We start from the raw sequence: 26845 nt of genomic DNA, 5'->3' as shown, positions 1-26845 counted from the left end.
GGACATGCTGATGCAATAAATCATTCAAATGTTCTGCATTGTCGGGTGTCGTTGACGGTGTGCCGAAAGGGATGCAGGTTGGCTAGTGTCGTTTTCAACAAATTTTCATTCATGTTATAGCTTGTCAGTTTGCTTCAAGGATATGTGAAAAGTGAAATAGAGGTACAAAGGTGTTATCAGGAAGAGGGGGGGAAAAAAACTTTCGCGATGATGATGTTGCGAGCGTGTTCCGGTTGTTCTATTTTAATATTTTACGTATTCAATTTGCGCGGCAGACCGTTTTCCATCAGCCGAGCAGATGTTTTTAAGTGGATTTATGTAGTGATGTTTGATTTGTTCAATTTAAAACAAGTTTAACTAAATAAATATTCGTTTTGTTTCCATTTGCAGTTATGGCTACATTGCGCACTCAACATGGGATAAACATATTGTTTCTTTTCATCGTTCATCTAAATCATGGTAAGTGCTTTGCGTTTGAATTGAATTTTAATATTGTTCATATTGAATGTGTGATATTTTTTACACCGACGAATGGCTTCTCGTAGCATATCATTATATCGATCTTATTCAGCACGCTGTTTTTAATTAGCCAGTCTTTGAAATGCGTGACTGGTTGCTTTTAAGCAACCAACATGTCGTAGAACGATCTCGGACGAACAAGCCTCACACTTGAGATTCTATGTGAATTTAGAACTCTATGATCAACATTAATTTTGTTTCATGCGGTGTTGAAATCTAGGCCGTTGCGCGCTTTTGCAGAATATGTGCGTGCAATTTGCCTTTGCATAGAAACATAAAGGATGAAAAGATTTTTTTAATTTTTTTAAAAATATTTCTTAAAGGACGTATTGCTAAGGTTTTCTTTATATTTTTTGCTTACAAATGTATTTTGCAAACAAAACGTTTATTCTCAAATGAAGAAACAAAATGGATTGTGTTGTTTCGCATGAGCTGCTTGAATCAGATGTGAATGAAAATGTCTGTCTCATTGCTTTTTGAGAGGGCACAGCGTTCGGTATAAGGTATTGTGTTTTCAACCAAAACACTGAAACACATTCGTCACCGTACAGTTTACAAAAATGAAATGTATTGCTTGTTCTTATTTCTCTCCGCCAACTTCACTTACTTTTCACGCCCCTAGGGACATATGAGCGTGTCTCTATCGCGTCGTACCAAATGTACCGCATTTTGATTTATTAGCTCTGATTGCCCTTCGGTACGGAGGCCACGGTTTGGTGCATTCACTTTCCCTCGAGCTATTGAAATGAAGCAGAATAGAGAAGAAAATAATAAAAACGCATGAAACGAGACGCCAACGTTTGCCTGCAACCTTCCAACCCACCGGTATGATCTTTGTATGATTTAAATCGAAATAACGAAATACCTCGCGGGAAGCATTGTGGTTCTATATATACATGTGCGTGTGCATGTGTTTTTCGGGCTCTGTCCCGAGAGGAAGTGAAACGCAAACAACAGTGGAGATGATCCATTGCATAAGCATTGCAAAACGAAGCATGAAGCAATACGGTTGTAATCTGTTAAAAACCATCAGCAACCACGAAGGTCAACTGAACCGGCGAACGAAAACGACCGGGCGTCTCCATTGGGAGAATGGTTTTTTAAGTGAGGTTTTGCTCAGTGCGTTTGCTTCCTTTTGGTGTGGGCTGGCTTAGAGGCTGCTGTAGGGAAATTTATTCATTCAGATTTGAGTGCTTGGGAATGTGTTTCCATGTTTTTTTTTCTTTTCATTCTATTGTATCATCGCGGGTTTAGGTTGGATCTGAATATGTTTTTTTTTGCATTTGTTGAATGTTTGAATTCTGAAGTATGTTTAACTGTAAGTTAGTACAAGTATTGGTATAAAGTAAAGTAAAATCAAGGCGTTCAATCATACTCAATAAGGGTCTTAGTGTGCTGGTACTGTTGACCAAAAACAACCAGGTGTTTCCATTTTGAGGCATTAATATTTTCAATGCTGTGGTACACACCAACGATGCGAAATAAATGCTCCTAATTTATCAAATTTTGATAAGAGTATCATGACTAAGATCCATAATGACTTAAAATTTTTACCCTAGCCTAAAACAATTGTCTAAAACCAAGTTGCAAAATTGCATTAAACAAAAGGATTCAAATTCATAAGAAAATATTGCCTCGTGATGAAAATCATCAAAAAACCCCTTTAAAACATACGCTTATCACCAGCGCATCCCTCCAATCCAAACCAATTCCCATCGAAAAACCAACAACCAACATACGATTGAAACAGTTTCCGAGTACGAAGCATATCTACCAGCTTTGTCGGGTAAAAGGGCGTGGAGAAAAAAACAGCAGATAAAACAAAAGATTCCCGGAAAATCAACCCCATTCCACAACGCGCATTCCACCGTGAAGCATGAGACAGGGAGCACTTTGGAAACACAGGAAGAGAACATTCTCATTCTCTAGATCCCAAATATGCCTCCCGGCCGGTATGGGAATGTGTGTTTCAATTGAATGGTAGGGAGGAAGTTTTTTTTTGCATTCCTTTCACACGCCCAGAAAAAAAAAAAACGAATGCCAACCAAAAGCAAACGGAAATGACAGGAAGTGATAACGCCAGATAGTCGGAATCAGATTTTGATGTTCTGGGAGGAGCATCAAAGGAAAGGGTTGCGTATGTGTGCCAGATTTTTGTGCTCTGTGTGTGCTGGTTTCTTGCGGTTCTGAGTGTTGCCGAGATTGAATCAAGAGGAACAGTATCTTTTGTCCCAGTCTTTGCAGGGTTGTTCAAAGTCAGATAATTGAAAATGTTTTTATATGCTTTGCACATGTTGGTAATGCCATTTAAAATCGTATTTCATAATGTATAATAATAAAAATAAAAATCATTTAAATTCATGCGAATTTTTTTTTAAATAATCCATTCAAAAAGATAGCCTTCTTGTGATTTAATTGTTGAAAAGCCTTTCAGCATAAAAAAGTAAAGTTTAAATATTAAACAAAAAGAAAGAACCCTTCGTTTGAGTAGGCAGTAAATGCAAGCACATTTGTTACATATTTTTGTAAATCAGTGGTACAAAAATGGTGTCAAAAACAACCTGCCTAAACTAATAAGCAAACGAACCACTTTAGCACATCACTTATCATGCGTTTCTGACAGCTAGCTATTCACTGTAGCCTCTAGATTACGGCGAAGAGCAAAAGGATAGCAAAACGAGTAGGAAAAACTTGCCCGCGGTCACAACATACGCCAGGCTTTTCATCCGATCTGGCGTCAAAATTGAATTTGACCACACGGAACGCACAAAAACGGTTCAGCATCTACTTTTTCTGCTACCGGCCGTAGCAAGGCTCAGCTAGCGTGCTTGCTTAGCGTGGCACATTCTTGGTTTTTTGTGCTTGTGCTTCACACATGCCGTACTGGATTGGGTGATGGTGTTGTAATCTGCTTTTCACGCAACGTAGTGGAATCATTTTCCCATTTAACAGTTCGCTAGCAGAAGAATTCTTATACGACAAAGAACAAGTTATTCGAAAAAAAAATCTAAATGTGAATGGTCATTTGAAGGGAAATCCCTGGAAAAACAAATTGAAAACACGTCAAAATATCATCAAACGCCTTGACGATTCACCGAAGTGAAACGGTTTGTTTGGTATCAGAATTTTTGCTGGTTGAAATCCGCTGGGTATTAAAAAATCGCTGAAATGGTATCATTCTCATGCGCTTCAAAAACAAAGCTGTGAAGACATTTTGTTTCATGCGTAACGTCTAGAATGATTTATTATTAGCCATTTGCGCTTAACGAGTGGACGTATTTTTGGGAACGGTTTTCAGTTGGGCGTTTTTTTTTCTCAACACGATTCGATTGACTCGTTTCGCTCCCGGACGACTTCACAACACACAACAAGCAAACGAGCACGCGAATATAAACTCGCAGCACAAATGGGGTGTAATTTAAATAATAATGGTTCATTTCGCTTTCCCATTGCCTTCCCTGAGGGCTATCGGAAATGTGAAAAAAAAAACGGAGAAAACTCACAGCACACGAACAATCACTTACGACGTGCGATTTACACGCAAACCTGTTTTACATTCGACAACAGCAAATAAAAAAAAACTTCTCCTTTTCTGTCACTCTTTTTTGTACCTTTTTGTACCTCGTGGCTAACACACCCTTAAAGGCAGGTCGTGAATGTGTGCGTGATACGTACCTACCTTTGGTTTACGGAACTAATTTCACGGTTCTCAGGAGATTCACGTGTGTATGCAGGCGTGATCGGGCGATAAAGAATTCTAATTAATTTGCAATGAATTTTTCGTGGTTTTTCGTGTTTTGTAATTGTAATTGATATTATCGCTTGTTTGGTTTCAATTTGTGTGGTGTGAAAGGTAGAAACGGAAATTTGGCAAGGTGTGTTTTTGTTGCAGATGAAAAGATAATTTGCTTGCTGGAGCCAGATAGGTTGTTGAGAAATAATTATCCCTAAAAAAGCAAATATAATTTGCAATTAAAAATCTGGAGTGAGATTTTGCATTAAGTTGATTGTGTTTAGAATTTAGATTTAAGCCCCGTTTTTTATGTTAGCATAACCTTTCCCATAAGATAATGATCGTCTAGGACGGGGCCGTATAAATCGTGAATTAGTAAGACTAAAACACATTACGCATGACAACCCAACCGGCAAGTGAAAGAGTTTTTCCATTAAAAGATGGGAAAAAAGGAAATTTTGGTCGTTTTTTTTGTGCGTGTGTGAAAGTGCACACGATCGCAAAACCATTTGTCTTGTTTTTAACGAACATTGTGCAGATATCTAATTTGGGGAAGTAAAAAAGTACACCGCACAATCGCAAAAAAGAGGGAATATTCATGAGCCTTTCTTTCGCTGGATCTTGAAATCTAAGAAATGCAATTTTTTGTTGCTGCCAGTCCTGATACTACTGTCTTGCCTGCTTCTATATTTTGCCCCCAACCAAAATGACCTTTTTTTCGAACTTTGGCCAAGCTTTTCGGATCGTTGGGCCTACCCTTACGGTCGAAATATTGCGGTAAGTTCCGGCAAGTAAAGCGAACGGCAACAGCAGACAAAAAAGGATCACCGGAGATGGAATACCGACACGCTAGTCGGAACCGTAACCCCACAAGGACACCCCGTAAAGGGCTGAAGGATGGTCGGGAGGGGTTATTTAAGACCGAAAACCATCCTCACGCAGTACTTTACTGCGGGGGTTCCGATGTAATCCTTTTATCTGTTATCTGCTTTGTTCGCAGTTCTCAGCGGGGCGAAAAAGCTCAACAATTTCACCAGAAGGTAGCAGCCATCTTTTAAATGTTGACCGAACATGTTGGCCAGTGTGAGATGTTTACGCGCATAGAACGGAATCTTTTGTTAGACAAACCGGTGAAGATCTTTCCAGTCGCTCAGGAGTGGAAACATATGAATATCAATCTTGCAATTCAACGTAGGTCGAAAGTCGTAAGGTCACTTGACTGATTCTTGAGTGAATAATGGGTTTTGGGTTTAGTTGGGATGTTCTCCATAACAATAGTATACATTCGATTGTGGCACGGTTTTTCAAGCAATAGTATAATATTTAATGCGACACAAAAAAATGAGTTTCATAAAAATACAAAAAAAAATTCAAGTGTAATTTGGATGACTTTAAGGAATTACTTTAGGTAATACGGTATGATCGTTTTAATTATTTTAAAGAAATTAATTACAAGGATTCTGTTTCTTATTTTTTAACTGATGGCCTGGCCGTATTGCTAGAATTCCATTTGATGCTTAGCGGATTTTGATAGCAAACAGAATTTGGGTTCGTGTAGCTGGGCAGTAAAAAACGTGAAATCGAACATATTTAAACATTTTTCGAAAGGTGAACAATATTCAGAAAATAAATTATAAAAATAAAGATAAATACTTGATCAATTGTATAATAATAAAGATTATTAAGATGAATAAATGACCATCTTTGGCGGTGAGTGCGAGTTGGGCGTGTGACGAAGGAGAATGAACCACGAGCTAGCTGAGCTGTTTGGCGGAGCTGATATCCTGACAGCAGTCAAAGCCGGAAGGATGCCCCACCAAGAAGGTACTCGTCAGCGACCCGTTCGGCACGAGGCGTAGAGGAGCACAGCGAGCTCGTTGGCTGGATCACGTGGAGTCTAACCTGTCGGAGATTGGATGCAGCCGTTGATGGAGGACTGCAGCCCTAGACCCCTCAGTCATGCCACATTTCAAAGCGTTGGTTGAAAAATCTGCCAGATTGATATGCCCATGGCCATGTTTTAATGTTAATCTCAATTATTATTATAAAAAATAAAAAAAATAATGAGTTTACAAACCGTTTGCTTAGAAAAGTTATGGAAAACTTTAACACAAAGTTAACTTACTGGATTGGGTTCGCAAAATGAAAAAAAAGGACTTACTCCTAACGACCTGATTGGAACAGTATTTAAATAATTGATCTGCTGGTTCTGATTTTCCGTAATCCATACAGTTTTGTTTATGGAGCCGTGGTTTGGTCGCGATGTTGTGAAACGGGCTTACATTCTCTTTGTCGTGAAGGCTCTTGTCCGGCATGTCGTTATTCGCTGATGCAGATCGATCGAATGCACTCTTCTCGTGATAGCTATACAGCAGGTTTCGGTTTTTCGCAAAATTCTGATGAAGGTCGATTGGTGTATAGAATCACCATTTAAAAACCAAGTAAAGCTTTGAAATCCAAAGCATGTAGAAACGATTGCACCGATCGCCTGCAATTCGAATTGTTTCATGTTCATTGATTTACATGAGTACGCTTCGAATCAAAATGAAGCAAATATACGGTAGTGAATGGAATAAGTACCAAATGTACGAAATCTGTTAGTGTAATAGTGTGTTAAGTATAGAAGTGCGTGAAAGATCAGTCCAGTTGGTCGGTAATAAAGAGCCAAGTCGATCGATCACAACATATACAAGAAGATACTTCTGGTAAAGCTTTTCGATCTAAACTAAGATCTTCAATTAATTAGCACGTGAATTGTCTTTACAAACGATACTTAGGTATGATCATATAACGAATAGGAATATGACTTACTGGGTCTTTCTCTAAACTCTAAACCATAGAAATTTGAATCCTTTCGCTTTTTTCATCGGAAAGCTCCTGGAACTATTACAGATCCATGAAAATGTTTCTTTTTCAGTACCTACATTACATAAAATTCATCCGAAAATGAATTGATTTAATTCCTTTGATCAACAAAATTTACTTAAAGTTCCGCGATAATCGAAAATTACACATTGCTATCATATGCTCAATCGAACAAATCCGTAACTCTAGTTATACCGGCAGGTTTGCTGTTTAACATCAAACAGTTTCCAAACTTTGCTACAAAACTAATCCTATGGTTTTACGAATTCGACTGATATTGGCCCATACATCTAATTGATTTTATTTCATACGAATTTTGACGGCATCAAATCGGTTTTTCGTCTCCAAATGCGACTGCTGCTATTTCCTAGCCCCGTCACACTGACTGGTAGGCAAACCACATCAATAAATCTACCGCATCGAATCGATTGTTGTGCCACAGCCGGAATGTGCCTAAGCTACTGTTGCTGTAGTTCCCTCTTTCGGTGCGTGGTGAGTGTTTTCTGTTAATTAACTGTGTCCACCCTACTTGCTGCTACGCCCGTCGCTACAGGGACAGCCTCCAATCAAGCTCGGTTGCTATGCAATCACAAGCACTTCCGACTGGCGTATGCCTATAACGTCAACAGCTGCCGATATATCCACCGGGGACCTGTTCCAGATTTCTGAGCAACCCCGAGCCCCTGCCTGCCTGCCTGCCTGCCTGCCATAGCTTACTACACGAATCACCGGCGTATGTGCGTCGCTTGACAATATCAGATTGACAATTTTCGTCCAGATTTCGGTAAAAATGGTATCCAAAAGCCAGATGGGAATCGACCATTTCCGGAATTGATAATCGATAGGAATGAGCATTTGTGGGTGTGTGTTTGTGCGCTTTTTCCCGGCGGGTGATTTTCCGAAACCAAATTACGGCCAGCTTAATTATACGCTTATAATCGTTACCAATCAATTTGGGAGTTTGACGCTCAGGCCCTCGAGCCTCTAAGCTTCCCTGTGGATTAGGAGCAGTATCTGGAAGGGGGGGGGGGGGGGGGGATTCTATTTGGTACCAATTTTATGATCACACAATTGAACGGAGCAAATGTTTTTAACTGTTGCAATGGATTAGGATTGGAGTAAGGGCATGCGATTGACTTCCGAACCAATTGGAACATTAATTCAGGTGGGAAATTGCTTGCAGCTATTTGATAAGAGGAAGTTTTTCTGTAGTAGCAATTCTTTCTACATAAATTTAACCAAAGCGGCCTTATCACATCATAAGAGTTAAATCCAAATAACAAAGTTACATGATAATTTAATATGTTATCTCATTATCCCATCAGTCCCAGTGCATTTCAATTTCAATCTGCCCAGGCTCATTGCAATCATTCTGATGCGTGTGTGTATCAGGGTTTAATGTATAAATATTTGATTTACGAGCTTGTCCGTTTGAAGTGTGGCCCTTCCTTTCAATCGACCCAATCCATCAGCTCACTTTAGAGCACCGTATTTGTGTATACAGAAAGGCACATTCATCATTCAATGGAATTGTACGTAAATATTTAAACTATCGCTAATCCTCTCATGTTCTCTTTCGCTCCATCTCCAATCTTGGGTACATTTCTCACAATCACGATGCATTATCGCTACACACTCGCACTCGATTAGCAACAAACAGTTGATTTATGTTTCGTACCAGTGATAACATCTCGCACCTTACTGCTGAGATGTCACTTTTCATTGAGGCTTCCGAGCGTCTGAGAGGTTTTACTGTTTCTTTATCTTTATTTATCTAAGCTGCAAGCGATACAGAGTCATATCACCGCAAACCCAGACCGGACCGGCAAGATTGATATCAACGATAAATTAATTCTCGCTCTTGGCGACAACCAACCGGGCAGCTTGGAAACACCTAATCAAAAAGGAAAGCACCCTGCAGTCAGTGTGATTGAAGTGGCTTCTTTCATCCTTAGCTCTTCAAGGCTTAGCTTGTAAAGTATCTGAGTCCCACGACATAGCGCTGCGTGTCTTTCGACGATGTCGATTATGTTGTTAACAAGTATTCCGCGAAGCAAGTTAGCGTTGAGTAGCTTACAAAAAGGCACAAGTTAATGCTGATTATTATGATCGAGGTTTATTTGTCTCATGATTGTTATCAAAACAAGTGGTTTGATTATATTGAAGCACACTGTTACAAAATTTTCTGCTAATAAAACACTAAAAACATGAAATAAATAAACTAAGAACTAGTTTTAAACAATAAATCGCCGAAAAGTATGCTAATCAATTTCGAAGTTTCTTAACTACAACGGCGCTATTCTTCACATAGCCAGGGTTCAAGTCCCAAACTGAATAGTTCCCCTGTAGTGAGGACTGACTATCCAACTACACTGTATGCTAGAAAAATTTGACAGCACCTGTGAAAATTGATTTCCTTCCGGAACCTGGAGTTAGCCCGGACTACCATAGCCTAGCGAAGGGCCACAAAAGCGGTCTTAATTTTTTGCACTAATTCTGCTTTTGTGTTGCAGGACTTTCGGGTTTTGTCCCTTGCAACCGTGCCACACACGAAAATTTTTGCGATTTGGCGGCCGTATGACAAGATGCCGAATCTTGTTGCCACACATACGGCCTACCATTGGCCACTTTGGTTATCCCGGGCTTGATGACCGTGTCCAGCAGCTTCACTTGGCTCAAAGAAATGTCGAAGAACTCGTCGTTCCGTAAGCAATCCGACCGCCTGGTATGATCCTTTCGTTGTACAATAGCCTCAAAATCTCGGCTTGCGAATATCATTCACAGTGTATAATGCACACTGCGTCACATCATGATACACGTAATTCGCTTCCATAGTTTCGGCGGGTTCCACTTATTAAGTTCACTCGACATTTTTTTCACTGTTTCAAAATACTTGTGGCTTTCGAATGACGTATCGTTTGTTTTGATACGATAACTCAATCACAAACTATAAACGAAATTGCCAAGTGTCAAATTTACCTTGCACACTAAAGTATTGGTCTAATTCTAGAGAAGCTATTGTCATAAGTCAATAGGCAAACATGTACTGATTTATGTGGCTATGGCAGGTCATAATTTTAATGTATAATTATTTGGATATTCATTGCAGTTTCGACAAGAATGGCAGCATTGTCAAGAATCATTTGCAGTCAGCATCAATTATTTATCAGTATAGTACTGATAACTATTTGAAATTCAATACTGACATTATAGTCATTGTGACACATTATCACTGCAACAATGTAAAACATTCTACTTCATTCCAATTTAATAAAACGATTCAATGGAACAAATTCACTACTGTCAGATCAACACCCAAAACGACACTGTACCATCAATGGTTTAAAGTCAATTTATGAGCTTAACCAACATCGTTCACAAATTGTTTCGCAGCAGGAAAAGTGTCTCATTTATAACCATCCTCCTGACATTCCGATTTCCGTCCGACGCTTGCCAAACTGCCAGTTCTAATTTGTATCTTCTTTCTTCTTTTTCTCGTTGCAAATTCCATCCCATTTTACCGGACGATCTACAACGGCCATCAATTGAAAAAAAACTCACCCACACCAGGCATCACCAAACCGTTGCAAACCTTCTCGGAAGAACAGTTCCTACAGGAGCTGAGTGACGATCGTAGCAACTCACAGGGAACTCATCATCCCACGGTACGCAGCAGACCGCCGTACCTTGGCAACCTGCATCTTGGCTTTCATCAGCCGCACCACCATCAGGGCACGGGACCGGAAACGAGCGAGAACGAAATTTACGACTCGGACGAAAGTAATCTGCTCCGGACACCGCTCGACCGTGGGCCACACTTTGATTTGTCTGCTTCGAAGAACATTACTGCGCTGGTCGGGAAGACGGCCTATCTCAACTGCCGGGTGAAGAACATCGGCAACAAAACGGTAAATTTCAATTTGTTGTCGTAGTGCGCTTTTTGTGTCCCAGTCGCTCGATACGGTGGTGTATTGACGGTTAGTGGAGTTTTTGTTTTGAGCAGAACAACGTTGCGTGTGGTAGAGTTCCAATCGAATAAGTTACCATCTGTATGGATAAATTCTAACCAAGTGTTCTACTTTGTTTTTGTTTTTTTTTTGTCTTCTATGCATCGCTGTCGTCCGGTTCATTTATCAACACGTGGTCCTGGTAGGTGTCCTGGGTGCGGCACCGTGACATTCATCTGTTAACCGTAGGTAGATTCACCTATACATCCGACCAGCGATTCCAAGCTGTACATAATCCCCAGACCGACGATTGGTCGCTACAAGTAAGTTCCTGGCGAAGCCCTAGTTTCAGTTCATATTGGTTTTTGTTCGTTTCACCTTCTGGTTTATCACATCCTCATGGGTATTTCTCGTTGAGTGGCAAGGGACAGGCAAAAAAAAACATAAATCGGCCATATTGACACTATATCCAACCAGCCCCAACCATCGATCATTGGAAGAGCGTAGACAGAGGGATTCAGTCTCATGCTCTAGAGACATTCCAGGGTTTTTTGTTTTTGTTTGCGACGGTTTCACCTTTCGCCATTGTGTCGTACAAGCAGCTAATACTCCACCGTTCGTTGTTCTTTCAGATTAGATACCCACAGAAGCGAGACACGGGCGTGTACGAGTGCCAGATCTCGACTACACCACCGGTCGGACATTCGATGTTCCTCTCGGTAGTAGGTAAGTGTCCAGTTAGCAGTCTAATGGATGTGTTGTGTACGGCTTTTTTTCTTTTGCTGTGTAGATAGTGCAAGCACCTGCAAACGAAATTCGTAGATGAAGCTTTTTTTAATGCTTGTCTATGATGCACTCAGCACGCACACGTTCGATTTCTCTAGAGTAGTTTAGTTTTAGATATATTTCAATACCTTGTTTTTGCTTCTCTTTTCACCATCACCAACAGAACCAATCACCACGATTGTTGGCGTACCGGATCTGTACATCAACACTGGCTCAACTGTAAATTTAACCTGTATAGTGCGAAACTCTCCCGAACCTCCTTCAACTATTATTTGGACCCACAACAATCAGGTAAGGGTGGAAGACGGGTGGGATGGATCGATATTTGTTGCTCAAATGGGGTTTAGGGTGGGATGGGATTATGTTTAAAATAAATGTGGGAACATTTTGGGTACCGTTTCTTGTTTTCTTTCATCGTCCATGTGCGGGCAGGCTTATGTTTCCACCATGATGGGTACGATTTATGCGTCTGCATTTATGGTAGGATTTAAGTGTCAAGATTTTAAAGCGCCTTTGGAATTGTTTCCATTGTGTGCAAGCGCTTTGGTAAGGATGTGAAGGACGTTATGAAAATTTTATGTGAATAAGAAAGAAAAGAGAACGGTTCATAGTCGTGAGTTTTAGCGAAGTATGAAAAGATGATTATCGTGTTTATAGTATATGCCTTTATTGGAGCTTTTATTACGGCTAGATGATGAGAAAAGAAGATTTATTATCTAGATTGAAAAATTATGATGCATTGAGTTATTTGAATGTTTTTAAACACCATTCAACTGCAAAAATAGTTATCGTTACTTAACTGATAGGTTCCTGATTTAAGTTCCATATGGTCCAGTCCAGTCCAGTGGCCTAGAAGAAGTATAAGCTTTCCAACAGCATCTTCTTTTTAAAGGTAGCAAAAAGAATGTTAGGCATGCTATTTAAAATTACACGAGACTTTGATGACCCAAGTTGTATTAAAACTTTGTACTGCGCACTAGTAAGATCGATTCTAGAGTATATGTTTGCGCCTAAATGTATGTATTCGTGGACGCACAAATCAAGTCAATTTCTCTAGATCTAGATCAATTAGAATGAACTTTGGCGATATTAGTATTAGTGTTAGCGATAGCCACGACAATGTAAGCGACAATGTTGTAGTACAGAAACCAACTAGAAACCAAGCTACCTTGACGTACCCCTGACGAACCACCTGAGCTATCCGAACAGTATACAGTACTTATAACGTGTCTTTAAAAAGAATATTTAAAACAAAGAATCAAAGGTTTACAAAGGAAAATGACTCGTTATGCTATACGTCAATTGCACTGAAATGACAACAGCACACTACCACCGTACAGAGCTTGTTGCTTACTACTAGGCCGCACGAGCTCTTTCTATCGTAGGACTTTGAACCGGAACTATCAACGCCCCAAACGTTCTCAGCTCATTGTCAATATGCGTACAATAAGCGTTTCCTGGACACGGTCTTTTCTAAGGTTAGGATAAAAAACACGCGATAAGGCGCATATGACCAAATGTAGGAGCTATGACGAGAGAATTTGGTGGTGACTGGGGCTGGTCTACAAATGGCAGGAGCAGGGTTCAAATCCCATTCGTTCCGTTCACCCGTAGTGAGGAATGGCTATCCAACTACGTGGCATCAGCAGGTTTAATAAGCCGGCGTGACCTAGTTAGTTCGTTAAGCCAAGAATAAGAATAGGAAGAAGAAGAAGACTAGAGAATTCAATTACTTACTTACTTACTTATCAGGCGCTATTACCGCTTTGCGGTCTTGGCCTGCTGTGGCAGAATTCGGAACCGCTCACGGTCCTGCGCCGTCGTCCGCCAACCCGTTATCCCAACCTTGATGGCAGATGATTCAACACCACCCTCCCACCTCAATCTGGACCTACCACGCCTCCTCTGTCCGTGTGGACGGCTCCTTCTACACATACGGGGCCAACGATCCTTCTGAGCATCTCAAAAAGCATCTGAGCATCCTTCAGTGAAGATGGAAAGTGTGTTAAGGAAATAATAAGCTTTGAAAAAAGGAATAAGATAGAATTTAAAAAAAAGGCAAACAACTGACTGATAACCAGCCGATCATCAAGCGAGAAAATAAGCCGCCGATATGACTCTTAGAAGTCGAAAGGCAAAATAGAGTGAGGTAAGCTTCTGAATATGAACGGGAGAGCGAAGCCTCGCCGGCCATAGGAGGATACAATCCACACTCAAATAAGATGAAGAAGAAGAAAAAGAGCATCCTTCAGAAAATTCAATGATTTGTACAATAATTTTGACATTCATTAATCGACCTCGACCTATAGGGAGCAACTACGTTACCGTTAATCACAGTCGCCGATGTAAATCTTAAGCCAATGTGTAGCGGAAAAGTTAACTAATTATAAAATAGAATAAAATTTCCATACAACACTCATAGCATTTATTCCCAAATCAGAGTTGCGCTGCGGGTTGCGCTTCGTGTGAAACGCGTTTTAGCCTGCTCAGGGTTGAGCGCATCTGATATAGCATAGAAAGTTTTTTGATAAGATTTTTTAAACATGTTACCATTTCTTCCATCGAAAAGAAAGAAGAAAGGCGAAAATGATAGACGATTGAAAAAAAAAACTGTACCAAAGATCAGTATCAAACCAAAAGCAAATGATAACACCATGAATCCTGTCCAGCATATTGACATTCTCACGAGGGACGAAGAAATGTGTACTTAAGTTTGAATTGCTGAGCAAATTAATTCAACTGCAATATGATATTCGTGTTTGCTTAACTGTGTGCACTAGTTTTCTGTTTTTGGACCCGTCCATCTTCCCTGAATAATGAATAATGAAACATGGTGCAATATCGCACCGGTAGGTCACGCAGCACAATCTCTCTATTGAACGTTTTTATCTCGTCTAGGGTTTGATAATGAAAAGCAATAAGGCCAAAGAAAGTAGCAAAAGCATTTCGATATCAATGGTTAGTATTTATTTTCTATCTTTGCTTTTTCTTCTCTCTCTTTCTCTCTTTCTCTCTCTCTCTCTCTCTCTCTCTCTCTCTCTCTCTCACACACACACACTCTGCAGGAAATCAACTACGATTCACCACGAGGCGGAGTGTCGGTCATCACGGAGAAGGGTGAAACGACAACCTCCTACCTGCTAATACAGCGTGCCCGTACGACGGACACCGGCAAGTACGTCTGCTCACCGTCGAACGCCGATCCTTCCACGATCAACGTACACATCCTTAATGGTAATGCACTTGCATCGGTTGCCCTCCGTTGCGGGTCGTTTTAATAATTTTTATTTCACCTTTTTCTTTCGCTCGCACGATTTCTATCCACTCCCATTTGCTTTAAAGGGGAACATCCGGCGGCCATGCAACACGCCGGACAGCTTCGGATAGGAGATCCACTGTACGTGTTCGTCCTCTGGCTGATTAGCTTTCTGTTCGGACGGCGATGAAAGTTGGCAATTCCGGCAGCGAAAACCACGGTGGGACGAATGGGGTGTCAAACGTTCCCGTTACCCCCCTTCACACCCCCGTTTGGCCACGAACACACACACACAAACAGATGTAGCGCCGAGGTGCACATCAACAACGCGCTGCACATCAAAGTGTGGCACACAAATTAGAGCTAATTAGATTAAATGTGCCAGTTGACCAATGGTTCGGAGGGCAGCAGCAACAGCGGCAACCAAGCAAGGATTGTGATGTGACTCTGGATGTGTAGGATAAATTAATTTGCGGTTTTCAAATGGCCAAACGATTGTGGGAAAATATTGTCCACGTCCAGGCATACACACGCACACACAGAGCACCAGACGCGTAAACACTGATTGGCGCTAAATGACGAAATGAGCAGTTACTAATCATGCCAATAATGATCGATTTGATGAAGGGCATAAGAACGCTGGAAGCATAATTAGTCCGAACGCGTTTTATTAGTTTTTTTTATTGTTGTTGCATGACGTATCAGGTTGAAATATTTCCATACTTTTATTCGTTTTGTTTGATTGCTTTTAATTTTTTTTTGTATAAGAGGAAAAAGAATCGGCGCTGCAAATTGATAAGCAAACATATTGGAATGTATTTGTTGAATCTGTTTTTTGTTTGTTTGCGTCGAGCATTGAGTCTATGAAATCAGTGTTGATGCATATGCAAAACAACAAGTTCTAGAATGAATAAAAAAGATATGATGGGAGGATCAGAAAATATTTGCTGATGTATGGAGTCGAAATATGTTTAGCATACAAAATGTTGCTCTTTCGGTCTTTAGTTCTTGTTTTTTTTAAGGTTATTAATTTTCCAAATGACAAAAAAATTATCAGTAATTTTTAAATAACGATTGGTCGAGAGAGTCCCAAGACGCAATAACAAGCGAAAGAGTGATCGGTTAAAGGCTACAGCTGGTGGTTGCTCACACGAAAGGTCTTTTGATAACTCAACCATCAAATGTAAACAACCAATAATGCCCGGTCGAGGAACTGGCCATGAGCAAGGGTGGTTTTAGGTAAATGAATAATAAAAGCGAAAACTAATGTATAAAAGATTCAATTTTACTACGTCTTGTGTTGTTTTGTTCCATTACTTTAGTTGTGAAAGAAATTCAATTAAACACCGTCGGACGTAGCTTTAACCAAGTGGAAAATTACCATTAACTAGGAGTTAGCAGGTGTTACAACTGCTTCGAGCGTTTTGATACGCTGCATCGAACCTCTTACCAACTAACTGCAAAAGCGCCTTGCCTATCCAAAACAATGCCGTCAATTCATCTCAAATTTACATTTCACGTCATCTCTGTCTATGTAGAAAGTTATAGAAGTCCACCGTCCCTGGCCACCTGACCACCTGAAGAAAATGACCGGACCATTTTCGTTCTTTTTAAAGTGACATCATACAGCATGTCATTGAGGTAATTATCCGTTATTCTTCCAGATGCACTAGTCCTACTTCCGAAAATTCTTTAGTATACCCTGCTTTTGAACGCAGCCAAATGAAGTTCATCAACTTTGAACATAGTGAGGTGTGTAGAACTAATGGGATTATTAAAATTCTATCCAGAATATTTCCCATTCTGAGAACTGAGAACTAAGAACTGAGTATTACCCTTCGTGGAATTGGCAATCCGTTGGCAGGCGTGACCTAGTAAGTCGTTAAGCCAAGAAGAAGGAGACGATCCCCTGATTTCATTCCAGATCATTCCCCCATCCGGGGATCGAGGGAGTCATCCGGGAGTCGAGGGAGTCATCCGGGGATAGAGGACAGGTGCAGTCGAATGTAATACCTCTTAGCTCAATACTTAAATTTTACACTTACACATCACTCTTAATTTTACCACTTTATAAATCACACCGCTCTGGTAGAAAAGGATTGCGCGGCGTAAACATCATACGCTTACTTTTAAATTTTTCTCGAGGACAGCTACGTGTAACATATTGTCAGCCGCACTTTGAAATCGGTTCTACGATGGATTGAAAATCGTACAATCCCATCCCTACCTCATCAGGATTTCGGTGTTCCCACGGTATGCCACATAATTGCAAAAAGTGAAGCGTATTTTTAGGTACTTCCATATTCTACTTCGTCTTATTTTTAAGAGTTTTTACTAGCATCCTTCCGTTGTATCCTGTAGTGAGGACTGAGTAACCAACTACGTGGTATCGGCAGTCTAGAAAGCCATTTCAATGTCCGGCATGACCTTAGAGGTCGTAAAGCCAAGAAGAAAAAAAAAACTTGTATCCTTCTATGTTTGTTGGAGTCAATCCATCACTAATCTTCTCTATGAACCCTCTTTACGTAAACTATTATATGTGATCTTCGACTGCTTCGAGTCATATCGACCAATATTTTTATCTTACGGATTAGTTTAATTGTAGTTCTGTAAGATTTCATTTTAGTGTGTTGTTGAAGCATACGCTATACAGTACTGTACACAGAACACATCAAGTACAGGAATCACGTAGAAAGCTAGATCAGCAAAACAATCTAAGCTGAGGCAGGTCAAGTACAAACGCGCGCATATGAAATCCATAAACAATTGTATCGGTAAACCGACAGCGAAAGTGCATTTGACCTAATGTGCATCGGTCAACAGGAAATCCACGCCAAACCAAGAGCCTTGTGTGGTAAGGCTCTTGGTTTGGCGTGGATTAGTTGGTTTATTTGAATACGGAAAACCAAGAACCCAAAACACCAGCATCAGAATAGTAAGTAAGACAGTGAAAGCAACCACAATCCATATAACAACAACTCCAAAGATGGGTATAAATAAAAATTTTTACCACCAGGCGTCAGGATTAAGTTCCCGGATTTCAGCTCGATCACTCAGCAGGCAGATACCGGAACGACGGAACGACGGTCGTCGCTTAAGACTCAACTAAATATCCTGTGATGTTTCATTTTCATTCTTTTCCACACAAGGTCCGATGGTTATAACGTCGACTTCTCCTCTATCCGGTAAAGTATGGTCGTGTTGAAAGGGGTAACGCGATTGTATCTTTGCTTACTACATTGTAATATCTTCATCTTCCTCTTTTGAATGTTTTTACAAGAATTAATGTATTCTATAGTTAACTTTGATTTTGTAACCTGGCTGTTTACTGTTGATAAGGACATGATCAACCGTCCGTGGCAACACATTAGCTACAGTTTGATCTATCGATGATTTTGTACGTGATCATTTTTATACAATGATCTCTGTCCTGCTGACAACTATTCTTATCCGTCAAGACATTTGTTTTCCCGTGCAACTATGTTTTCCCGTGTAACTGACCTTTTAAAAAACGTCCAAACTGTCCGGATTCTGCCTCACAACAAAGTCCATGTAATGAATGTTTTGGCCAGAATGATCCTTGGTTACGAGCATGTTCTGATATTTACCACGTACAACATCTGTTTGACTACAACCACCCAATTGTTCACCCCTCGCTCAATATTATTCTACTCCTCCTAACTAAATCCTCCCTTCCCTTCCCCAAACCTCTCTCCCTAAGCACAGTTCCATCCCTAGATCGTTAGCTCCTCCCTGGAACTTAAGAATTATCATAGATAGACCTAGGCCTAAAGCAGATATCACATATATTTTAAACAAACATATAAATAAATAAATAAATAAATAAATAAACTGACGAATGATTTATTATGTGTTAATAATTTTTCTTATTTACACATAATTTTTATTTTTATCAAGGTAAGGTATGAAATTCTAAATTCAGAAAAAGAACAAACGGTACAATTCTTCTCAACTCATAAATCAGAACTTTGCGTTTGAAATTTCATACATACTTTGAAATAGCACCTCAAAAGGCTTCGTTCAAATCGTTTCCCCATTTTTTACGATTAACCAGCATACCCATTTGCCCGTTTGTCGTTGGTACAAACGATGTGTCGAAAACACTTCACGATCGTGTGTTTTTCTAGCCGGCACTTCCTTGACGAACCAGCATCCAGCACGTTGAACACCTTTCCGATTCCGGAGGACGGATTCCCGTTTACCTCTGCTCCCAACAACCACCGCGACCCCACTGGCAGACGTTCACCGTGCACACAATACAAGCACTTAGCCGTTGTAATGGTTCGGAAGTAATTTCGATGTTTTCCGGTTGGTTGAAATTAACCTTCCACCGCTCGCACTTTTCCAACTCTCTAAACCGGCTCATGCCACCAAAAGTGGTGGGATGCTTAGAGCATCATATGTTATGCTTTCATTTCTGCACCTTTTATTCACCACCACCACCAACATGGTCGTGGTGGATGCGGTTTGAGATTGTGGCCGCGCGTACATGCGATGAGAGTGTCAAAGAAAAATATATATATATGAGAAAACCATACACAATGCTGGGTACACAGGGTGTAAGGATAAGAAGGATTTCCCGTCGCTCGTCTACAGGATCTGTACGGTGACGTGTGCATGTGTTGTATCCGTGGTACACGGTTTTTGGGTCCGTTCCGGTTCGTTGTTCGCAAACGGAATTAGATCGCAAACGATATTGGGTCACCGAGGTGACATCGTAGTGGTGTGAGTGTTAAAAAGGGAAAATCGTCTCCTTTTGTGTGGCTCCGACGACGACACCTTCCTGTGGTATGGATCGCAGTAACATGGCTTAATTAAGATTGCCACCATCGAGTTTTGAGTTCGGAAAAGATAGTCGGATGACAAGAGACGAACAATAAGATAAGGAAAGTATAGAAAACCGTCTCCCGCGCTGGACGACAATATTGTGATACGGGTTGCTCGGTATGTTGACATGTCCACTGTAGGATGAATGAGAAAATCCACCCCAATATTCTCTATATTGTTCTAAGGAAAATCGGTAACCTGTTGTTGAACAACACGCTTTCGTTTCACTTCGAAAACAAACACACATCAAACAGTTTCAGCTGGTCACAGCTGGCTTGTAGTGCCACGTGCCCGATCGAAATTGAAACAATACTTTGTTTTCAATGAGTTTGTTTTGAGGAGCATCTTTGGTTGACCAAACATAAAAGAATCCTTTTTCTGTTATGCTTGTTGATGGATTTGTTCGCAGAAATTGAATTAAAGAAGAGCGACTAATTTTCCAACCCATAACGTCTCCAAATTCAATGCCATTTGGAAACGAAGGCTTCAAAGAAATATCTAGCTCATCGAGTATATGCCACCTGCGTGCTTGGCACTGGTTGACCAAACGTCGTTTCGGTAGCGCATAGCAAAAGTTCTTCTCTTGTTATGCATAGAATTTTCTCAGCCAAAGATACGCATCAGCACTTCGCTTCGATAAAGACAAATTGTGTGCTTTGTGACATGAGCTTTTTTACTAGTAATTTCATGATCCGTTTGGTACGGTTCGGTTTCGATCGGGTGACTGGTCGGAGCAATTTATGCTGACATCGACAGCACAAAGAGAAGTAGTTTTTTCGATGAAATTGCTCATGCAAATTTGTTGCCAGCAGCTTGATGAGCAGTTTGATGCTGGTGCGTTTTGAAATGGAACCGATGTTTTAAAATCTCATTCGCTGACTATTTTCTTGATAAGATCATTTCTGACAAATAAGAATACGAGACGCATATGGGGCGCGCAATGAAGTAAAGGATGGTTTTTTGTACGATGAAGAACATCTCGTACTTGCAAGCTGTGCCATCTATAACGATTTCGATTAATTTCTTTTTGAAAGATATTGGTTTAAGGAGAAAATGTTTTAACAAAATGTTCAGTTAAGATGTCAAAAATGTTATTAATAGCATAATGCATTCAAATTTGAACTACACAAACCGGAAAATAACAAGAATAAATTTCATGGGCTTTGAATCCCATTAATAAATAATTGTTAATATTATGTTCCGGAAAAGCTTGGAAATTTTCTTTAATTTTTAGCAAATGTGTCCTTCCAAAAAGCTTGCTGTGCGATAAAAATGTGCTAAAATACAGTATCAGCGTTCAGCAAAATCTGCTATAATATGACATCAACGTTCGTCTTGCACACAACAATTGAAAAGCTCAATTCAGAGCTTTATTGGTTGTACACAACTTGCACGCAAGAAAATTTCCAAAAACACTTTTCCCGACGTATCTCTCACTATGTTCTGCTTTGAGAGAGAGTTTTTGTTGTTAACGAATAATTACAACGTACTACGGTTCGTCAATGTTTTTCGAAATTATCTATATTTTCAGATTTGTTTATTCAAACTTGTTCAAATTATTAATTCCTAAAGTTTGTCTTATGACAAAACTGTTAAACTGGATTGACGAAACTGTCCATTAGTTCGCCTTACATGATAAAACTGATTTAAGTATCATATTTAACGTGTCTTTATTGATTGAAATGCTCTTAAAAGTTTCAGTGAAACTGCTCAATTTAATTAAGTGTTTACTACGCCGTTATGTAGGTCAAGCACTTTCACAACTACACTTGCATCCACTTCCTGTAAGCGGTAATCAAAAACGCACACAGATCAACGACATGTTCCGCTTAAGGTGCACCACCATTTTGTAGCACGCTCATCAGCACGTGCGCAGCATTAGCATTAGTGTGAATCAGTAGCAGACGCTTAGAATGGCTTGGTTGTTATTTTTTCCTTCATTTTCTTCTTTTTAAGAAGTAGTTTTGGCCTGCTACCCGGAACCGGGTTTTTGCTAAACAACAGTACAGCCAACAAAAAGATTTTAGCACCACATCGCACTGTTTTGTAAAACACAGCCGTCACAAAAGGCAGAAGCACGGATGGCTTAAAAAACGCGCCCTCTCGTGTCCATACGCCACCATCAACCTCCTCACATCCTGAGAGGTACATTCGTTCCGATTTTACCACATTCTGTTGCAGATTATCGGCTGTGAAGTGTTATCGGGATCATTTCGTTCAAGCGAACGATGGAATAGAAATGACCGTGCTGTGCAATGGCAGAACGGAAACACCCAGGAAACGACACGTTTTGTTGGCTCTCGGGCTGCTGACTGGTACGGTCTCCGGGGACGCCAATGGTACAGTCGCCTGTCGTTCGGTCGTTTGCGTTGACGGCCATTCCGTGAGATTGTTTGCGCTCAATGACCGAAGAAACACAACACACCCAACGAGGGTGCACACGAGGAAATAAGATCACGCTCACGTCAGCATAAGAATATGAGCCATTGTGCTGCCACTGCACCATTCGCTGCTGTACGGCGCGGTGTGCCTTAGTGCTTAGTGGGGATTTTCCCCCACGGATGGGGTTTGGTTTTCCGAAAGATATAGGAGGTAAACTGGTTCTTTGCCGCTATTACTAACAGGCGATTATTATCGCAGGGAAATAATCGAAAGCCGCACCATTACAGCTGGGACTAGGGCAACATAAAGATATACACACACACACATATGCACATGACTATACCATAGGTTGGTGTTTAGATGTGTTCGATGCAGATATGCATACGATATGAATGTTGTACTTTCTAGTACTGTGCTATCTATTGGTTATGGAGAGTTGTGCTGGGCAAGCGTCAATGCTAAGCAAGTGCCCATCGACCAAATGGCGATCGTGTTGCGAATCTTGTTACAAAACACCGGGCGTCTCCATTGGGATATTACTCTCGCTTTAGGGGCACTTTAATGAGCATTGATTTACCTTTGCGATAAATGCTGAAAAATTCCTTCAAAAGAGAACATTCTTCCTACACTTAAAAAAGAACAGCGACGGTACGAGTTTCAAAACAGGTTATACGATATTTGTAAATATTTCTTTAAACGGAAGAAGTTTAGCGATATGTGGAAGACGTAGCAGTGAGCCAAAATGTTAAAGCTACTGCACAAAGCAGAGAATCTTTGCAACCAGCAGCAGAGTGCCTTGCTGTGACAGTCAAAGGAAAAACTATACCAAAAGTATAGAGTAATGCAACTGATTCAAAGGTCACAAGGATGGACACGGACATGCATTTTATTTGTTTATCAAATTAATATCCTGAAAAACGCTTGAAATGATCAGAATGTACTTCAGGACAAAGCAATGAGTTATCTAATTTCTAAGCTTAAATTTATACAAATTTTCTGACTAAATAATTACAAATAACCAGGAGCCTCCTCAATGTTTTCCATCAGTTAGGAAATGCTATGAACATGTTTAGCTGTAGCAAATAATAAAACTTATTCTTCCTTTTTTGAGCTTAACGACCTTCAATAGGCCACACCGGTCATCGAATTGCTTACTAGATTTGCCGGTACCACGTAGACGGTCCAGATGGAATTTGAACAACGGTTTTGCCTTGTAAAGACTGGCGAACGGACTGCTCCATAAAAAAAAACTTTTCCTTGTTAATCAGCATGTGAGTTTTAGTGAACATAAACATGATTCAGTCTGAATTAGCTAAACTACGCTACATGGTTCCCAATTCAATTTTTTATTTCACCTTGCTTTCCAAACATTAGATTTGTTTTTGCCTTTGGTAAGCATACGTCATACAGAAACAAACCATTTCAATTGATTTGTTTACCATCAAGCTAATAATTAATTAATTAATTAAAGAGGCTTAACATCAAAGTTTCCCAATTGATTCGTTCCGTTTAATTGATAACGCTCGTCAAAGATTGCTTACAGCGAACAACCTTCACCCTTAGTCATCCATAACGTCAATTGACAAACACATTTATCACACCCTGGAACTGCAAACGTATCAAAATACGGTAGGTGGAAAAATTCTGTGAAACATATTTATTTTATGCTTCGGTTAAACATAAACTTGACCGTTTTATTGTTGGCTGCCGCGGCTGGTGTACAGCACGCATTTTTATGAAGCCATCATTTGTGCCCCCAAACAGCACCGACAGGGTCGGTGCTGAGCTCAGTGTCAGGTGAATTGTTGTTGTCATTACCGGAAGGCCTGTCTTCCCGGGTTGCTCGTTGCTGGCGGCAGTCAGCATATTCAGTTGAACGCGTGCGCCTGTGCATGTGTGCGAGTATTATGCTTTTTATTCCGTTCATCTCATTGGTGTCTGCCACGGTTGGAGCCGATTTGTCGAATGATTCTTTTATTTGTTTTACCGTTTTTCCAGCATGTCAAATTCGCTCCCTGCAAGCAATAAAATGTCCCAAGGTTCAGGTAGTTGGGTAAACATTTTGTGGACAAACAGAGGCAATGCATGCAAACATACACACACACAAAAGGAGAGCCGCTGGGCAGTGGATTGATTTAGTGTATGGCTGTTGATGGAGGGAGGGTCATACAAAAGCTCCTCGCCGCTCCTCCCTTTTTCGACTCTGTAATGAGTTGGTGTTAATTATCAATTTGTGGAAATTAATTCGAACGCGAATAAACATTTTAGTATGCAGGTTTTTGTTGGTTATTTTGTTTTTGCTGCTGTTTCACTTAGTGTGGCGTGGATCCGAGAAATGAAATTAAACATGAGCTAATTAAATATTTGCTATGACGACAAGACCAGAATTCAGTACTCTACAAGAAAGAAAAAGGGTATGTAACAGGTTGTAATGAAATTACAGAGATTTAAAGTATAATTTAATACAATGTAGCATTTTATAACGAAACTACACCTAAAGAAATGATGAAGAGTGAAATGATTTTTCTTTAGTTCACTTTCAACTTTCAAGACCATCCCTTATTACCGTCTATGAAAGCATTAAACAGTAAAGTAAAGCCTCATCCCAAGGATTTCTTTACGAGCGTGAAATTATGCATGGTGAAGTAAATAATGTTAATCAAAATATCATTTCCGCGAGCGAAAGGAGGCACTTTTCGTCGACACTTGAGCAACAAATCAACAAATTTCAAATTTGTCACCACACGAGAGTTGATTAACTCATAAAACCCATAGTTCATAGCTCATTCCGTTCCATTTCGCCAGTTCTGTGCGTTACATTTCATGTCTATGAAATGCAACCATTTCGCGCTTTGCTTTACAACGTTGACTTAAACAGTTCAAGTTGTCGGGTGTCCCGGTCCCGAAACCAGCTGGCATCCAGTTGTAATACACCATAACCATCGCTCAATCAGGCATGGATTTAAATTGCAGACAGCACGTGAAAATTGAACGTTGAAGTTTAAGGATGAGGTTAGGGCGATAAAATTTTACCGCACATCGAGTAATGATCCGGGATCCCGCGAATAGGTGCTATATAGCTGCCCGCAGGAATTGGGAATGTGAAAGGAGAAAGCAAAAAAAAAGCATTTCCTCGCGAGCGCACACACACTCACAAGCAGGGTGTGCAACTGGTTGTGGGTTCGGTTCTTCCGGGTTTTGGGTGGTGAAATCGTACAAAATGTGTGGTTTTTTAAGCTCCAACCCGCCCGGAATGGGTTGGGCTATTACTGCGATTTTATAGAGCAATGAGGCCTGGAGGAAGTTTCAAATTGGACCATAACGTCAGCGCTTGGTTCAATCCTTCCGGCTGAGCAGAGGCGGGCCATTCCATTTGACGACTGTGATTTCGTGGCTGGATTATGAGGCGGTTAATGCAAGTTGGTTTATTAGTTGCGAGAAAAACTTAAACGCTAATTCAACATTTACTTAAACTTGATTTAATAGAATATTTGTGATACAGTGAGAGTAAAAAATTTAACAAAATTGAACTTCATCGATTTATTCACCTTGGACTAAATTTATTCCTGCTCGAAAGAAAAATGATTTGAATAAAATCAACTCGTGTTACCTCGATTGTATCCATGTGACAAAACTCATTCTATGCTCAGTGTGACAGTTATCCATACAACCATGGAAAAACAATCATTGGTACCGTCCCTTGTTGAGCCTTTCTCGTATGTGAACATGATAATGGAAATCCTTTTCCATATGCCATCCCATACAAAATCAGTTTGTGGGACAAAAAACAAACAAACATACCGGAATTGGTGAGAAAAATACAAACAAACACACGCACGCCAACACACGTTAAAAACGGATGAAAGTTTGCAATCGAATTAGAAATGGAATTGTGCAAAAGGAAAATTGAATTGCATTTTATATGAAACTCTTAAGCATAGATGCTGTCTGTTGGCCACTAAACGGTGCTGGTTGAAGTTAATCGAATCTGGTTATTGCTGGGAGTGCTAGAAATAGAAAGGTATACGATAGTGCTTTTCATACTATCAGAACTTAAAAGATAACTTTTTACAAATAAACTCCAGGACTCAGTTACATGTGTTATTTGCAAATTTGGGTTTTAATTTTAAGTGTTTTTAACTACACATGGGAATACTAATATCAATGACAAAGTTCTAAGTTTTACAAGCATGAATAAACATTGAAAGTTCAATTAGTTCTCCAATCGTTCAATAAAACCAACTTTTATTTTAAATATGTATGCTACCTGCCGAGTGATGGCGCTGCAGTCGCTGAGGAGAATAAGTATAGAATGTAGTATTAGCAGTCGATTAAGAAGTTCAATCAGTGTTGTAATGCACTTTGAATTATAAAAACGGTGGAATCAATCAAAAAGAGATATTATACTATCATAGTATCAAAAGTGCCTTTTTAATGCGATTTTTTTTTCTAGAATCTTCCTATCTTTCTTGAACCCTTTTTTTGAACTTGTAAAGTATGAACCTGCAA

At 40.1% G+C, this 26845-nt stretch overlaps 2 protein-coding genes across 2 annotated transcripts in view; both read left to right on the top strand.

The window, feature by feature from the left end:
- The window catches only part of LOC126565490 (uncharacterized), a 500287-nt gene that overhangs the window by 226066 nt on the left and 247376 nt on the right, over positions 1–26845 (top strand). The window lies entirely within an intron of this gene.
- On the top strand, positions 393–15312 carry LOC126564996 (zwei Ig domain protein zig-8-like). Its single transcript, XM_050222130.1, has 7 exons — positions 393–459; positions 10688–11025; positions 11271–11387; positions 11697–11790; positions 12014–12141; positions 14916–15084; positions 15193–15312. The coding sequence occupies exons 1-7, from the start codon at positions 393–395 to the stop codon at positions 15294–15296; spliced, it is 1017 nt and encodes a 338-aa protein (XP_050078087.1). The 3' UTR covers positions 15297–15312.

This window comes from Anopheles maculipalpis, chromosome 3RL (assembly GCF_943734695.1).
Source record: "Anopheles maculipalpis chromosome 3RL, idAnoMacuDA_375_x, whole genome shotgun sequence".
Taxonomy (NCBI): domain Eukaryota; kingdom Metazoa; phylum Arthropoda; class Insecta; order Diptera; family Culicidae; genus Anopheles; species Anopheles maculipalpis.
The sequence above is the reverse complement of the archived record's forward strand: the minus strand, read 5'-3'. Positions and strand labels throughout refer to the sequence as shown.

Coding starts and splice junctions, on each gene's coding strand:
- LOC126564996 (XM_050222130.1), top strand. CDS start 393: ATGGCTACATTGCGCACTCAACATGGGATAAACATATTGTTTCTTTTC. Junction 11,026..11,270: donor AGAACATCGGCAACAAAACG/GTAAATTTCAAT, acceptor TGGTCCTGGTAG/GTGTCCTGGGTGCGGCACCG. Junction 15,085..15,192: donor CAACGTACACATCCTTAATG/GTAATGCACTTG, acceptor TTTGCTTTAAAG/GGGAACATCCGGCGGCCATG.